At 39.8% G+C, this 17,601-nt stretch overlaps 1 protein-coding gene across 1 annotated transcript in view; it reads left to right on the top strand.

The window, feature by feature from the left end:
* Positions 1-13,286: 13,286 nt before the first annotated feature.
* Positions 13,287-17,601, top strand: part of arid3c (AT rich interactive domain 3C (BRIGHT-like)) — a 202,034-nt gene continuing 197,719 nt past the window's right edge. The window contains exons 1-2 of the mRNA XM_030415818.1: positions 13,287-13,445; positions 13,792-14,412. Of these exons, the coding sequence (XP_030271678.1) occupies positions 13,320-13,445; positions 13,792-14,412 (747 nt within the window). The 5' untranslated portion in view covers positions 13,287-13,319. The remainder of the gene's footprint in view (positions 13,446-13,791; positions 14,413-17,601) is intronic.

Here is a 17,601-nt window from a genome sequence, read left to right on the forward strand (position 1 = left end):
GCATACAAAGACACCTTGTAACACTAATTTAAAAAAAGAATGGCATTAAACCTTTTCTAACTCCAGAGGTGGCTGCATGTAATCTGATACATTTCCTCCCAATGATGTCACTCAGATGGTTAACTGCATTGTAGGCACTACTAGACTTCACTAGGTTTTGAAAAGCATTCCATCAATCTAACATTGCACTCTTATAACACTGTTTCTGATGTTTCCACTCATTATGGACAGTTTTAAAGCGAATGATCAAAATTGACACATCGATGTAACTGTTTTTTTCTCCATGCATTATTCTACCTTTTCATAAGATAGTGCCTACATTACCCACAATGCCACTTAGCCCCTAAATCTTACTCACAAGGCTGGATTACCCAATGGACTTTATGGGCACAGGCCCAGGGGCCCATGTGCACCTGGGGCCCAACGAGCACCAGGTGCACTATTGATTTTTGTCGGTTTAATATATACTAGTGCAGTGCCCGTAAGAAGAGTGTATTCCTATAAAAAAGTGGGAGGTTAAGTAGCTTTTTCATGGATGGCCAAATGAGGCTGTGTTTGAAGGTGGGGCGTCAGGGATATTTAGGTTTGTTGTGAAATCCGATATTCCAGGGTATAATTGGCTGTTTTTGACTATTTTTGATTTTGCCATTATATTTCACCTTAAAAACTATTTACTTGGTGTCATTATTTTCAGCACAACCTCACATGTGTGACTGTACAGTTATTTTTTTATTTTGACAAACTGTATTAACACAATGGACCTAAAATCACAAAAAAAAACATAAAATCCGAGTAGAAAAAGTTAGATTTTTTTACTGTGAAAACCACAAAGATGTTTAACAAACCATTTTTTTTTACTTATAATGCAAATATAAAGTGATGTTTGCTAAATTTGTGCATACATTTAAAAAATTTACAAAGTTATATTTAACTATTTACATTTAAATGCAAGCAATGCTCAGGTCTGCCTGTGCTCCTGCCTGCTCCACATTCAGCTTCTCCTCATTATTCTGACTCATTAAACAAAAAACCGACTCCACTACACACTAAACACACTACACCAAACACTACATAACACACTAACTACACACTCCAAACACGCTAAATGTCACAAATCTCTCAACTCTCAATATCACTGTCTCTACACCGACCGTCGTTGCATGTCAATCATCCGCCTAGGTCCCTCCCACAACTTCCTGTTCCTCAACAACCAAACTTGCTGCTTGGACACTTTTGTGACAAAAGCCCGTTTTTACTGTTTCTTCCTGCACCAGACACAAAGCAAACGTGGTGGCAATGTTCGCGAAAAAGCGTGGCGGACATTATTTACCCTAAGTCCGGTTTTGGACGTGCCGATGCGTCCGGTCCGTCGCCTTGGGATGTGGGCCGTGTAGCTAGCGGCTAGCATACACACGAACATCCACAGATGCCGATTCTACTTTGTTGTCCATGTGTCTCCGGATTTCCTCAGACCCGAACAGACTCGTTTAATCTCATTAATCCACAGTCAGTTTAGATGCACAGAACAGAACAGAACGGACCGAACCGCCGGCAAAATCCCGGTCCAGCTCGCGCCGCTGCAGGTATAAATCCGCTTGTTTCTTCAGGTATGTCGTGGGCTTGAGCTCTGCAGTGATTGGCTCTGGTGCGCACGTGACTGTGGTGGCTCCGGTGGACAATGCTCGGCGGAATTTGTAAAGCATTTATGAAATAATTTATTCACGGTATCATTGCAGTCCAAACAAATGCTTAGATGCACACCACTGAACCACGCAGCAGCCATGTTGAAAGTCTCGGGTCAGTGTGATCCTGATCCGCAGAGATATTTGACCAACACACACACAGAGATTCCTTGTATTTATAGATAGATAAGTCTCTCTCTCTATCGATCGATCTAGATATATGGAGTAGATATATATCTAGATATATACACACACACACACAATACTTTTTGCTTAGTGTGACATCAACCCTGAATAGGCAATGTCAATACAGGAGACTTCAGCTGTTCCAGAGAGTAATTCTGATCAGCCACTAGATAGCATTGTTCTACAGCACACTGCCAGACCTCTAAACTGTATACCCATTTATACTTCAAGGCTGCTTGACATTTTCGAAAAGGTCTTTTCTTTTTTAAAACTGTAATGTTTTTAACTGACTATGGACCATTTATGTAGAGAAATATAAAGGCTAATTCCTTTAGAAAGTAAAATAATTATTCATGATCATTTTGAAATGGGATTGTTTCATCAATTATCAGGCATGCCTTGAAAAATGTTCAAAATTTTTTCACAGGAGGTTTATGCAGTAATTGATTGTCAAAACACCACATTTCTTCTTCATCAGATGAGTATATACTGTCAGGCAGTTGCTAGAAGGAGGACTCAGAGGCAGAGGGGCGAACGGTTCAGACAAGCTTTATTTCAGGACCAACTGTACCCTCGTCAAAAGGAGCGATAAATCAAACAGGCTATAAACACTTTCTGAATCTATGGCAGTCAAACAAGAACAAAAGAAAAGAACAAGAAAAAATCACTCTCACAAGGAAAACTAGGACCATGTCTACACTGATCTAAATAGCAAAAACTTCTTACGAAACATTAAACAGCAAAAATTCACTCACCATGAGGAAAAACAAAAGGCTATCAAAATTAACTAAACTGCACTAAGGCTGAAAAGGATACAAAGAAAAGGCACTCCAACGGAGGCGAGCAAGGCTACAAACAGAAATCTAGCTCAAAAAGGCTGACCAAAAAATTACAAAAGATCACTCTTTCTCAGAGGCAAACAGAAAATCGAGAACAAACTTGAAACTTAGCGTGGCGCTGGCAAGACTTTGAAGGAAGGCTGGACGTACACGGACAGTGACGAACGAAGTACTCTGGCGATGAGGACAGGGGAAGACAAACACTATATACACATGAGGTGGGATGACACAGGTGGAAACAATCAGGGATCAGGGGAGACGGCAGACCGGTGACACAGGAGGAAGGGCAAGTGACCTGAAACGAGAGGAGAGTTACTTTTCAAAATAAAACCGGAAATTCACAGGACAAAAACCCAAGACAGGACATCCCTCACCGCGGTGTGACATATACAGTCTTATAAGTAGGCCCACTTTTTTTCTCCTTCAAAACTTTGGTTGCATATGCCAAAACTTGGTCCCAAAGCAAACTACCTATAACCTGACTACACAGATATCACAATAACATCCAAGTGAACAAACACATAGATTTAACACGCATCAACCAGAGTTAAAGACTCCTGTGCTTTGTGCTACCTAGACCCATTCCCAAACACATCTGTATAGGGACTCAAATATGCTTGTAGCAAATTGTTGACATGAATAGTTAATCCTATAATTAACTAAGAAACTGGATAGTCTCATGCTGTACTGAAAACCTATGACCAACCTCTAGCCTGCCCACCAGCGCAAAACCACTCTCTGGTGTCCCAGCAGAGAATGGGACTCGACTTAAGCTGCACTTAAAATGCCAGATACAACAACACCATGGTGGGAATACCAGCAGCTGCTGTGCTATTTGTCATTACATTTGACTATAAAGACTTCACATAAGACCCAAACAAAAGATTCACCGAATACAACTTCTGTGGACAAACTGAATTGGTGGCTTTAATTCATTGTCTGAAGAGAATGAAGCATTAAAAATATATGGAGTTTGAAGAGATGTTACAGTGAGAATGAATCAAAGACTCTGAATCGGACTGAGAAATTCAATAAATCTCAATGAATTGATGATTGGGAATATTAAAATAAATTTAAACAGAGTTCCTGGCTTGAATGAATGAAAAAATAATAGTTTAATATAGTTAAAATGTTGGGAATTATACTGTGTGTGTTTGTGTGCATGTGAGTGCATGCTGTACGTATATGTGTGTGTATGTACATGTGTGGTCATGTGTGCATGCTTACACATGCACATTGACAACATTTGTGTGTGTGTGTGTGTGTGTGTGTGTGTATTACACTGACTCATTGATAAATCTGTCACTCTGTGTTGGCCCAGTTAATCTCGGTTGCCACGGTGATGGTAACCGGGTTGGTCCTGGTAATGGACTGTGAGAGTTGATTATTTCAGCTGAGGCTCACCTCACATTATCATGCTTCTCTCTGCAAAACAGTAAGTGCTATCACTGAAATAATGATATGGTCGAAACTATGACAGTCTTTTGAGCATTCTGTGCAGTTTTTGTGTGTGTGGTCAAAAATGTGTCTTGTGGAGCAGTTTAGAAAAGTGGATGTGTTTGGCTCCCTCCAGGTACTTGTCCTCTCAGTTTAATGGGACTCAATGCGACAGTTGGTCGGTGCTCCTGTCAGTTAAACGCCTACCAGCCAAACTTTTTTGTCCAATTGCCTCCAGAGATCCACTTTAACACCAGCACGAGTGTACCTACAAGCTGGTGTTTTTATTTTCTGCTGAAGTGAAAATTGTGGAAATGTGGGCGAGTTGAAGACAAGATTAATAATAATAATCAAAGTGTTTTTATTGATTTTTTCATATTCAAACAGCAAAACATCCCATTCGAAAAAAGACAGTAGGACTCGAAACATACATCACAAATACAGGTCTAAACTGGAGACAAAACAATAACAAGAGAGATCATACTAATACCAGACATCAGACATACTCCCCACCTATGTGGTCCACTCTTGATTAAAAATAAATAGATGCATAAAGATGACAATAAAAATAAGGGGGGGGGGGGGGGGGCAATTATGTTGGAGCAGATGAAAACTCATGTTCAAAATAAGAAATAAAAGGCTGCCAGACCTTAAAGTATCTCTTAGTGTTGCCATGCAAAGTAAATCTGAGATGCTCTAATTTAAGGTGTGCCATCACCTCCTCTACCCACCGTTCATGAGATGGCGGTGTTGCCTTTATCCAATTAAATAAGATCAATCTCCTGGCCAACAATGAAGAGAATGCTATTGCTTTCCCTTGAGCACTCGTTAGTTGTGCTTCCCCTGGTGCCACACCAAATATGGCTGTCAGAGGACCGGGCTCTATATCTTTGTTGTAAATGGATGAGAAAGTTCCAAAAATTTTAAGCCAGAACTCTTTCAGCCTGGGACAGAGCCAGAACATATGACTTATGTTGGCTGGCACCTGTTGACCTGTTTGTCCCTTGATAAATGAAGTCTGTGTAGCACCTTAAACTGTATCAATCCGTGTCTAACACATACAGAAGAAGAGTGTATTAACTCCACCGCCCATCTCCAATCAACATCTGATATGTCCAACTCTAACTCTTCCTCCCATTTATTTTTAATGTAATCAAGGGATGGGGAGGCCACCTTCTGGATACTCATATAAAGCATGGAACCCATCCCTTTATGGGTCGGATTCATGTCCAGAAGCCCATCTATCCATCCACTTTGTGGTAGCTCGAGGGATGAGGAGAATGTCTTTTTCACAAAATCTTGGACCTGAAAGTATCTGAAATAATTCGTTTTTGAGGGGATTCCATACTCCTTCTTCAGCTGAGCAGCAATCATGAATACACCATCTTTAAAAAGATTTTTGACGCATATCACCCCAGCTCTATACCATTCTCTGAACGCTGTTCCCCCAAGGGCCGGGGAAAACAGATGATTGCCATAAACAGGAGCAGATAAGAGGGAATTTCTGTTTTTAAAATGTGCCCTGAATTGGGCCCAGATTTTGATAGAGCCATGTACAACAGGGTTGTTTGTATAAAGGTGTTTGCTTAAGGGCAGAGGAGCGCAGACCAGGGGGCGCAGGGACACCGGGCTAGATGCATATCTTTCCATATGCACCCACACTGGAATTTCATCCTCATCTAACTCTGAGACCCAAAACAACAGCTTATGTATATTAGCCGCCCAATAATAGTGCTTATAATTTGGTAGAGCCAGGCCTCCCTCCTCCCTCCGTCTCTCAAGGAACTCTCTTCTTATCCGAGGGACAGTTTTTTTCCAAATAAAGGAGGACGTACATTTATTTAATTCTTTAAAAAATGATTTAGGAATGAAAATTGGAATTGTCTGGAACAAATAAAGGAGCCGTGGCATTACAGTCATTTTAACAGAATTTATCTTCCCTGCTAATGACAGGGGGAGAGATGACCATCTTTCCATATCTAGTTTTGCCTTATCCAATGCTACTTTAAAATTGTGATTAAATAGATCTTTGTGTTTGCTTGTTACATTAACACCTAAATATGTGAATTTATCCTTATTTGTTGTGAAGGGATAGGCTTGGAATGATAGTCTCCTCGCCTGCCTATTAATTGGGAAAAGCACACTTTTCTCTAGATTGATTTTATAGCCCGACATCTTCCCAAAGTCCTCGATAATACCAAGAGCCACCGGGATGCTTGTGGCAGGATTCGACAGAAAGAGGAGGAGGTCATCAGCATATAGCGAGAGCTTTTGATTTTGCGTCCCCCTGTGTATACCCCCCCAGTCCAGCAGCATTCCTCAACATTATTGCAAGGGGCTCAATTGCTACATCAAAGAGCAGGGGTGACAAAGGACATCCCTGTCTTGTTCCCCGAAACAGAGGAAAGAATTCAGATACTATACTGTTTGTTCTTACCATAGCCTGGGGGTTCGCGTATATAATCTCAATCCACGAACGGAGTTTAGGACCAAATCCGAATCTCTCAAGGGCCGTGAACAGATAGAAATACTCTATTCTATCCAAGGCTTTGTGGGCATCAAGGGATATCACAGTCTCAGGTTCAATATTATCTTCAGCAGTGTAAATCACATTAAACAGGCGACAGAGATTACTGGAAAGTTGTCTGCCAGCAACAAACCCTGTCTGGTCAGGATGTATTATCTTATTCATAACCGGCTCAATCCTAGCTGCCAATACTTTGGTCAATATTTTATAATCACAGCCAAGTAAACTCACTGGACGGTATGATTCACATTTAAGCGGATCCTTATTTTTCTTAAGGAGTACCGAGATCATAGCCTGTGACATTGTTTGGGGCAGAGCTTTTCTGTCAAGGACCTCCCTATATACTCTACAGAGCAGGGGTATCAGTTTAGGGGCAAATTTTTTATAAAAACTCACTTGGGAATCCATCAGAGCCCGGTGCTTTACCTGTTCTCATATTCCGGATCGCACTCTCCACCTCCCCTGCAGTCAGGGGTCCCTCTAATCCAGTGGTGTCAAAGTGATCCAGTAAAGGGCCGTGTGGCTGCAGGTTTTCATTCCAACCAAGCAAGAACACACCTGATCCAAATCACACCTGATTTGGATCAGGTGTGTTCTTGCTTGGTTGGAATGAAAACCTGCAGCCACACGGCCCTTTACTGGATCACTTTGACACCACTGCTCTAATCTATCCCCATCTGTCGCCTCTAGGGATGGTGTTTCTAAATTATCAAAAAAATTATTCACTCATTCCCTGTCATTTATCTCTGAAGTATACACATCCCCATAAAAAGACTTAAATTGGTTGTTAATACCCTTCTGATCTATAATTTTGTTTCCCAGATTATCCCCTATCTCTACTATCATACCAGCAGCTGCTGATTGTTTTAGCTGGTGGCTCAGGAGTTTACCAGCACGCTCACCATGCTCATAGAGATCCTGTCTCAACCTAAGATATATATCCTCCTCACGTTGACTTATCAAGACATCATATTCAGTTTGGAGCAAAATCCACTTTCTCTGTAGCTCCTCAGAGGGAGCCATAGAATTTGCCACATCGACTTCTTTTATTGCCTTCAATAATTCTGTGGTACGTTTCATCTTTCTTTTCTTTTAACCAGCATTGCATGAGATTATTTGTCCTCGTATATAAGCTTTTAAGGATTACCATAAAATGCCACTACTCATATCAGGGGTATCATTAATCTCTAGGAAGAAGTCTATTTGTGAGTTTATGAATTTTGGAAAATCGTCATATGCCAATAGCCTGCTATTGAGGCGCCACATTCTCTGAGGTGCCATGTTCCCAGGAAAGCAAAGTTTCCATATGACTGGGCTGTGGTCGGATATTACTATACCCGAGTATTCTATATCTGTTACTGTAGGGGTCAGTTTATTATCTAATAAGAAATAGTCGATTCTAGTATACGTCTGATGTGGTGGGGAGTAAAAGGAGTACTGCCTAGAAGTCAGGTTTTTGAGTTGAAGACAAGATTTTCAGAATTTTTTTGAGCTCCTCCCCACTCTGTCAGTTGGCTCTTCCACTCTGGCTGTCAGCATTCCACCCCATACACACCCAATGCAAACATCTCAAAGTGGCTGAAAAGTTACCAGTGTTTGAACTGTGACTGTGCAAAAAGTATGAATGCTGTGAAAAAGTTGAATTCAGGTGAGAAAGTCCTAATCTTTGTGAACGTTTCACAGTCTGAATTGAGTTTCTATGTGGAAGTATGAATGACTAGATGAGCTTTGAATATGCTTGAAAAAGTGTGAAAATTGATGATTTTTGAAGATTCCGTCATCTGCCTGAATAGGAATAAAAGGCAAGAAAACATCAAATAGCTCTGAAATTATGATCGATTCCCAATTGAGATGAATATTCTGTGTCTGAACGGAGTGAATCCGGTGAAAAATGTTGAAGAAGTTAAGGGCCAAACTTTCTTACCCGGAAGAAAATAGAAGAACGTTGTGAGTGCCTCCTGCATTCACAACCAAAAACAGGAATCATTAGAAAAATTGCATTTCCTGCGAAAATACAGTGTGAATGCTAAAGGCTGAGGCGATTTCAGAAATCTGCTGAATGTACTGCCGAAAATTTGAAAAGGTTGAAAAGCTGAAAAAGTTGAAAACAACATGAAGCTGAATGTATAAAGAAGCTGAAAAGGCAGAGAGATGAATATTTCAAAAAGCTGAAAAGGCAGAAAAGCTGAAGAGGGCTGAAAGAGTTTAAAAAGTTGAACATTTTGATAGCTGAACATAAAACTGAATGTTTGAAGGAGTTGAAAAGGTAGAAAGATGAATATTTTAAAAAGCTGAAAGGGCAGAAAAGCTGAGAGGGGCTGAAAGAGTTGGAAAAAGTTGATTGCTGAACATGAAGTTGAATGTTTGAAGGAGCTGAAAAGGCAGAAAGATGAATATCTGAAAAGGCTGAAAAGCTGTAGAGTAAGAGGGCTGAAAGAGCTTAAAAAGGTGAAAAAAGACTGCAAAGGCTGAAAAGTCATAGAGTAAGAGGGCTGAAAGAGCTTAAAAAGGTGAAAAAAGGCTGAAAAGGTGGAAAGTTAAAGGCAGAAAGAGCTTAAAATGGCTGCAAACATGATAGAGCAGGAGCAGAGCCAAAGGTGAAAATGTCCCCATAAGAATGAGTGGGAAAATGCCTCCCAAACCCCTTCGATTTCTGAAAAAAGTGTAATGATTATCTCCAAAATATTTATATGTTGAGTAACAGGAGACATTTCTGAACGCGGTGATGTCATTTTTATTTCTGTAGAGTGCAAAATGAGGGCACCAGAGCGAGAGACAAAACAGGTACCGTCTGCTCTCCTCCAGAAAATTAGGCTCAAAATTAACATTGCGGCTTACGGGGGAGGAGCTGCTGGAGTGCTTGTCGCTCTCGGGCTTCTAAATCCAAAACTGTAAGTCATACATTTGAAATAAGAACATCAGCTGAAAGCCAACACAATTTCCTACATTTCTATGCATATATTGTCTATGTGAAGTTAAAGATGTGGGATCAAAATCAAGCTGAAGAGAATTTTACTCCAGTTTTTCCAGCTGCTCTCCACTCTGGGGTGCGGCAGTTGATAATGTCACGCACTCTAGCTGCCGCAATACACACCCATTATCAGGCACGTGCACACATAAGGCCAAAAGGGTGCTTGAGCCCCTGCCCTTTTTGCCTCATATTATAAAGTGCCCTTTTTGTGTGTTTTTTAATTAATACATAAATTCCTGTTGTGCAAAGGGATGTAAAAAACCAGCGGTATAAAAATGCCACTGTTATCTACCTACGTATTTCCTCGTAATATGGTGTTGTGAGTGTGTTGAGCCTAAAGTCTTCTCTGTCCGCTGTGGCTCCGCTCTGTCTCTCTCTACGAACGGTCGCTACTTTCAAATTAAAAGCCCCCCGCCAAGAACCCAGTTTTAAACACCAATGGGGTGCAATGTAAAGCTCTTATTATGAGGACAAAGAGAGAGAGAGAGGAGAGAGAGAGAAGCTGCTGCCTCATCGAGAACTCCACCACACACGTAGATGAGACGTGACAGTGAACAGTGAACCTTTGTGAGTTATAAATCCATTAACATAACTTCCTTGTGGCGGCTAACAAGTCACCTTTCACTTATTCAACGTGCTTAAATATGAGTCATATTTCAGAAGAGTGTCCATTTGTCCTTGTTAAACTAACTGCTTGTTAATGAGAGTTAATAATCTAATCTGACAGCTGTCTGTGTCGGCTGTTTATCTTGCCACAAATCTTAAACTTCTTCCAGATACTGAGTTTTAGAGGTGGGTGCAATTCATCGATGTGGCGATGCATCGCGATGCGTCACGTGACGATTTGGCATCGATTAATTAACGTTGATGCTTTGCCGCAAGACCGGAACAAAAAACACGTAACCTGAACCTTAGCGCACGCGCCGCCCGGACTGTTTAGTGAGTGGGACCACAGCAAACGGAGCAGTAACGTTAGTTTCTTTGCAAAATGGCAACAGCTTTAGCAGCCCCCAAAGAGCGGCCGATTCTCTCGCCACCGGGGTTCACTGCAACCGTGTGGAAGCACTTCGGATTTAATGAGAGAGCAAACAAGACGACTGAAAAGACCTACATGATTTGCTGTTTTCAGTGTTTTCCGCCAATAGAGGGGGCTCTCGTGCAAGTGGAGCTTTCTCTGGTCAAAGTTAAGTGGGTCAAAGTGCAAATGTTTACAAAGTCATAAAAGAAGGTATTTTGTGTCTTTGAAAAATACAAGTCAAATGTTCAAAAAAACCTTGTTATTTACTTAATTAGTGTAGTTTTAGAGGAACTGTGTTAATTGATAGGCTATTTATTTACAAATGTAGCCACAGATGAAGACAAAATCAATCTTGTATGGAAAAAAGCATTAAAAATCACAATAATTGAAGAATCGTGGCACCAATAATCGAATCGAATCAACAATCGTTATAATCGAAGAATCAAAGCTCCCATAATCAAAATCGAATCGAATCGTGAGGTACCCCTGTTGGAACACCCCTATTGAGTTTACTGCGACTTTGCTGTTGTAAACATTGTTGTTCCTACTAACAGTCACAGTAGTCATTTCTTGGTTTTGTCACATTTTTAGATGTGTAGCCTGTATTTCTAGTTTGCACTTGCCCTCCAATAAATAGCCAAATAATAAACCAGTGTTTGATTGCTTTTTAAGAATTGCAGCTGAATTGCATGTCTTCCAAACCTCAGTATTATGATGATGTGAATAAACTCATGTTGACAATAATTTGTTGACACAAAAGAAATGGCAGTTGCATATCACTCACAGCTACACAGGATACACAGCTAAGTAGTTAGCTTTCTATAAGTACTTTGTTTACTAATTTTAAGTTAATCTATGCACGCACACATACTGCCCTTTTCTGACTTCGAGCCCCTGCCCCTCTATAATCATGTGCACGTCCCTGCCCATTATAAACTCAGAAGATGGGCGAAAAATCTGTTAAACTAAAACTGTGATTTTTTTCAGAATCCGTACAAGATTTTTAAAAACTGAATACATCGCCAATAGGTCAAGACCTGCTGACTCATTTAAAGTTAGAATGGTGTCTCTAGCTCGAAGAATGAGGGACAAGAAGAGGTTGAAAGGTGATGAGTTTTGCAGAGGATTGGAAGATTTTCCCATTTGCTTCAATGTTAAATTTTTTGGGGAAAAAGCTGAATTTCTGAAAAAGTTGAAAAGTTAAAAAGCTGAACATTTTGATAGTTGATAGTTGAAAATATTTATATGTTGAGTAACAGGTGACATTGCTGTATGCGGTGATGCCTTTAGCATTCACACTAATTAGTAAACTACCAGTTCTACCCACCCCTCCGAACCCCACCCCCCTGTAACCCAGGAATCCTATAATCAATATACAGTAAACCAAAAGCATACAAATACAAAGGATTTGGACATAATTATGCACATTCCCGTCAACATTTATGATGATATCCAAAGAAATAGCCATAAGAATACAGAAGGTACTGTATATGTATATATGTGAAAAGACCAAAGAGTGTACATATAATAATAATAGCCTTCCAAATCAAGTCCCCTCTAATTTCCTTTCAATGAGAAGAGGGAAACTACAACATTTTTCTGAGACTGAAAGATGACTGAAACTGAACTGAAATGTATTGTAACTAAAAGCATAGCTGACAAATATGTAGGTAAACCCAGTAAATGGACAATTATACATGATAGTAGTAGTCATACATTTGTAGTAGTTACTCAAGTGGCTGAAATGTGTCTTTTGCAAGTCACAAACCTGTGGTAAATGGTGGCTAATTGCAGGGTTGACAAATTATGTTCTCACACTGATACAGACAAATGGTGTAATAGTTCTTCACTTAAAACAGCATTTTGTGAAGTGAACATAGCAACTGCTTAGCTTTTGATACCATTATGGTTAAAATATACAAAAATGCAAATGCAAATATTCCATGCTGTTTTATACAAAGGTATCACCCCTACATGACGTATCTCTGGAATTATTAGGTGTTTGTGGTCAACTTTGCAAATCAATGAGCAGAACTGCCCAATATTGAATGCAAATTGGATTTTTGCATCAAGTACCTTGATTTATAGGAAGCATGTTCAGTCATACATTGGAAAGTCAGTTTCGATAAATTAATATTTTCACTGAACACACATCACAGATTGCAATCAACATCACTCTATTGTAAAACAAATAAAATGAAATGAATCACATTTATTTTACAAATTAAGAAAATATGCTACACATAACTCAATTCGCACATAGAGTGGTAAGCAAACCACAGCAAAATCAGCTACAGTTATCAATCCTATATCTTAAATTAAAAAAAAGCTTTGTTTTGTACGGTCACCGACGGGTGCAAATCACAGCAGTAAGGCAGAAAACTCGATGGCAAATTCCAAAAACACAACGACATTAACCAGGAAACACATCAGAAAGTTGATTAAGTCAGTCCAGCCTATAAGCAGGCAGTCGTTCACTACCCCAGCGTTCAGTCACTGCTGCCCTGTCGCCTGTCTCAATATTGACGTGTTGTGTGCAGGTGGAACAGCTGATCTCTGCCTCACGGGGTCATCTTCACTACAGTTGCCACCACTCCCCGTGAGCACAAGTAGCCTACGCTTCAAATATTGAGCCAACTATCAAGACCTGCATGTGTGGATGTTGAATGCGGAGCTGTCAGGAACAGAAAAGTCAGATCCCGGTCAGAGTATTCCATATATTTGGTCGCAGCCCACGGAGAGAAGCATGGTTGATAACAGAAGCATCGCGTCAAAGTCTTCTTTGGTAAGTGTTTGGTAAGGCTTTACTGATTAAGGACATTTTTTTCTTTACGCGCGCGCGTGTGTACGTGTTTGTTTGTGTGTGTGTGTGTGTGTTTGTGTGCGTACAAAGTACCCTGGTTGGATAGTTGAACAGCGTTTTAATGTAAATGCAGTTATGTTTTTAGGTTCGCTGCGATGGTAATGAGAATTATTTAACACGTTGTCTTCTTTATATTCACTTGAAAGTCCGAGACCAGAATGCCTCAGTGTGTATGTGTATGTGTGTGTGTGAGAGAGATGAATCTAATGATCGATGTGTTTTATTCTGGGTGATAATCATAAAGCGGTCGTCTCTCGTCCTCTCGCAGCAAGGCTCATCCACCAGGAGCCTTCCGCTCCAAGCCTCCTCCCTCAACGCGTTCCCCATCACTCAGTCACACGCGCCCGGCAGCGGCGGCATGAAGCTGGAGGTGGTCATGGAGAACCTGCAGCGGCAGCAGGCAGCGCGTCTGGCTTTGGAGGAGAAAGTGAGGCAGGCGGAGACACAGAAAGACCTCCGCTCCATGGTTGAGTCCCATATACACCAGCAAGCTTTGGCTTTCCGCCACTACCAGGCGGCGATGCGAGGTGCCCTGAACGACGAAGTTGCCAACTTGTCGCTTCCACACATGGAGGTACTTAGAGCCGACGGTGACGGCGACTCTAGACCGGGCGGCGACTCTAAGGAGCTGGGTGAGGAGGAAGATGACATAAATGAACATGAGGTCATAAATGAACAAGAGAATGGAGAAGAAGATGTTGGCTCGATCCACAGCCAGCAGCGACAGTCATCGCTCCAGGGAGCCTGCCTGCCTTCGCACAGCGCCCCGATGCATCACATGGCCAGAGTACCAGGGGCCTTCGGAGCGGCCCGCCGCACAGAGTCTCCATCGGCGCATCATCAGTCCCACCAGCACCACGAGTGGACCTATGAGGAGCAGTTCAGACAGGTAACCCTGCCCTGTCTCACACTCCCCTTCAGTCAAAGACCTGTTTGGGGTTTCTTGTTTATACAGACTCATCCCGCTGAAAGGTGCCATTTGTTAGTCGTCACTATTGAAAATTAAACTTAATTTAAAAAAAAAAATCTTTTTTCAACAACTGTATAACAACTAAATTAAGTTTTCAAGACAGGATAGGTCAATATCAGGCAACACAATTTTATTTTTTACAACTTTTTTAAGACCATGTATGAGACCTGGTTCCTTTGTCCCCCTCAAGAAAGTCTTGACTTTTAAGAAATAGTTGGTGACATGTTGACTTAAAATCAATTTGTAAACACAAGTTGTTGTTTTTTTTTTTGATTTATTTTAAGGCAAAACCTCTTTTTCCTTTAAAAGGAGACCCGAGCCTGAGCTGATCAGTATTTTTAGCAAGACTTTTATTGAACAATTTATTCTTGTGTTCAATTTAGTAGGCCAACAGAACTGAACACTGGGTGACATGAATGAACTTGAGCTGCAACAATTAGCTGATTAAACTAATTGTACAAATATGAATTGATCATTTAATTTGATTTTTGCATCGTCTTTTCTTTTCATTTTCAAGCAAAGATGTAATTTGCTGGTTCCAGCTTTTACAATGTAAGGACCTGCTGCTCCCGCTTGTCATTCAGTGGCATAGATTTGTTCCCTGTGTCGTTGCCCACCTTTGCAACTTTAAACATTGCACGGTTCACAATGTTAACCTACTTGATATTGCTGTATTGCATTTTGTGAGAAAAAAAAAAAAAAGGTCTGTTCGCACAAGGCATTCTTCTGATGTCCTTTGGGTCAGTGAGCACACAACAAATATAGCCTTCTTTCGGAATTTTAGCTTAAAGCCTGACCTAAGTTTATCTATTAAAGTTGCTGTATGAAAAGTTGAAAGTTTGTCATCTTATCAGTTTCTGTGGAACTGGGATTATAATAAGTTAATTTAAAAATGCTTTATAGATCTGTTGATTATAAAGAACAATTTCGGAGGTGCCAGATGGTGAAAGAGTCCATTGACAACCGATTACCCTCTGAAAAAGACAACCCAGTCACCAGAATAAATGTTGACATTTTATCCTAGTGATTGGGCTGGTAAACAATTGTTATTATTGTTATTGTTTATTATTATTATTATTTTTATTATTTTTATTATAATTATTATTATTATTATTATTATTATTATTATTATTATTATTATTATTATTATTATTATCATCATTGGTAGGTTAAAAACATTTAACAGCATTGTTACCAGCTTATGTATTTACTCAGTTATAAACCATTGATGAGAACACATCTTGTCAGGCGGTTCAAAAGGGTTTGATGTGTGTCTATCTTTGCTACTCTGTAATAATATGGTCTCAGAAGTGAGAAATCTATAAATAAATGTTTAATAGAATCATGATAAATTGATTTTGGTTCGAACACTTTCCAGCCAAAGTAATTTATATTAATATTTAAGGATAATAACTGATTGCTTTAAAGTGAATCATTTGTGAACCATTACAAAGGGTTCCTCATTTTAAATTACTTTAGTGTGTATGTGTTTTATTGCACTGAACATTTACTTAAGACATTTCTTCTAAACAGCTCCTCTGTTTTGTTAGCAGCTAGTTAATGGCAGTAAGTTACTTGACTGATAAAGATGCCTTCATATTTCCAGCCTGCAACAGGCAGATAGTCTCTGAGTATACTCTCTCACTATGTCATCTTTTATTTATGATGAATCATATACGGAGTTTCTTAAATGTGATGTGTGCGCTGCACATTCAACTGCTTTAATGCATGCAATTTTTTTATTTATTATTGTTATCCTCACATAATACATTACACAGCTGGTATTGATTTCTTGCTTCACAGTTATTGTCAAGAAAGAAAACAGGAAAATATCAGCATATTAAGACATAGCTGTTACAGTATTATAATTGTGTAATGTTAAAAGAAATTGCTGAGAACAAAACCTACATATATTTGTATATTTATAAGAAAAAAACAAAACTAACTAAAGACAGACTGAAGGTGGGATAACAAAAAAAACAATGATGAATCAAAACGGGATGTATGGGCTTGTTACAACGGCTGCATTCACTTGTAGGGAGACCAAACAACTACATTGTCTGAGTTTTGATATGTGTGTATAAGACGTATAAGACCAGGCAATCCTTCAAACCAACAGAGAGATGGACAAAGAAAGTAAGTGGGCAGAGACAAGTGATTTAGTTTCTAGGATGTGACTGTGACATTCGTACATAGGAGACCCATTTTGACCATGACTTTGTGAATTTATCCATTTGTAGGCTAAGTGAGAAAGTAATCTTTTCCATTATATATATTTCATTAACAATATCAGTCCATTCCTCTATTGTGGGGGAGTCAGGATGCAGCCAGTGTCGTGTGATGGTTTTCTTGAGTGGTGATAATCCGCAACCTTGTCTAGTGCCCCGTTCTATAGTGTCTGAGAGGTACCCTTTTATTTTAATGCGGGCAGTTGGATTATTGTATAGAGTACTAATTCCCTTAATAAATTCTTTATGAAACCCAAATCTCTCAAGAGTCTTATATAAGAACTTCCAACTCACCGAATCAAAGGCCTTCTCTGCATCCAAGCTCACCAATAAGGCCTGTAACTTATGTTTTTGTATATGGCTCAAGATATGTAATGAGCGTCTAATATTATCATGAGTTTGTCTCTGGGAAATGAAGCCTGTTTGGTCTGTGTGTATAAGGTGGGGAAGAACCTCCTCAACTCTCTTGGCAAGAATTGATGACGATATTGTAGCTTCTCTCCAAGTTGGCGGGGTTTTTCCTTCTTTTAAAGCTGTATTAAATATGTGAAGATTTGGTATTAACTCGGTCCTAAAGGCCCTAGCGATGTATTTGTTTTAACCTTGAAATTGCACTGTTCAGCTCCTCCTTTGTTATTTCAGCTGTTAATTTTCTGTTTTTATCTTCTGATAGGGTGGGTAGATTAAGGGATGTTAAGAACTGCTCAATCCGTTGTTCATCTAATAATTGTGGTTGGGAGTATAGTTGTTTATAGTAATTTTGAAACGCCATTTGTATTTCATATTGTTTATGTAGCAAAGCTTTGGAGTGTGGGTCCCTAATTTTGTAGATTGTATTATCTGATTGTTGTTTTTGCAATTTCCTTGCCAGTTGCTTAGC

Source organism: Sparus aurata, chromosome 5 (genome assembly GCF_900880675.1).
Source record: "Sparus aurata chromosome 5, fSpaAur1.1, whole genome shotgun sequence".
NCBI lineage: Eukaryota > Metazoa > Chordata > Actinopteri > Spariformes > Sparidae > Sparus > Sparus aurata.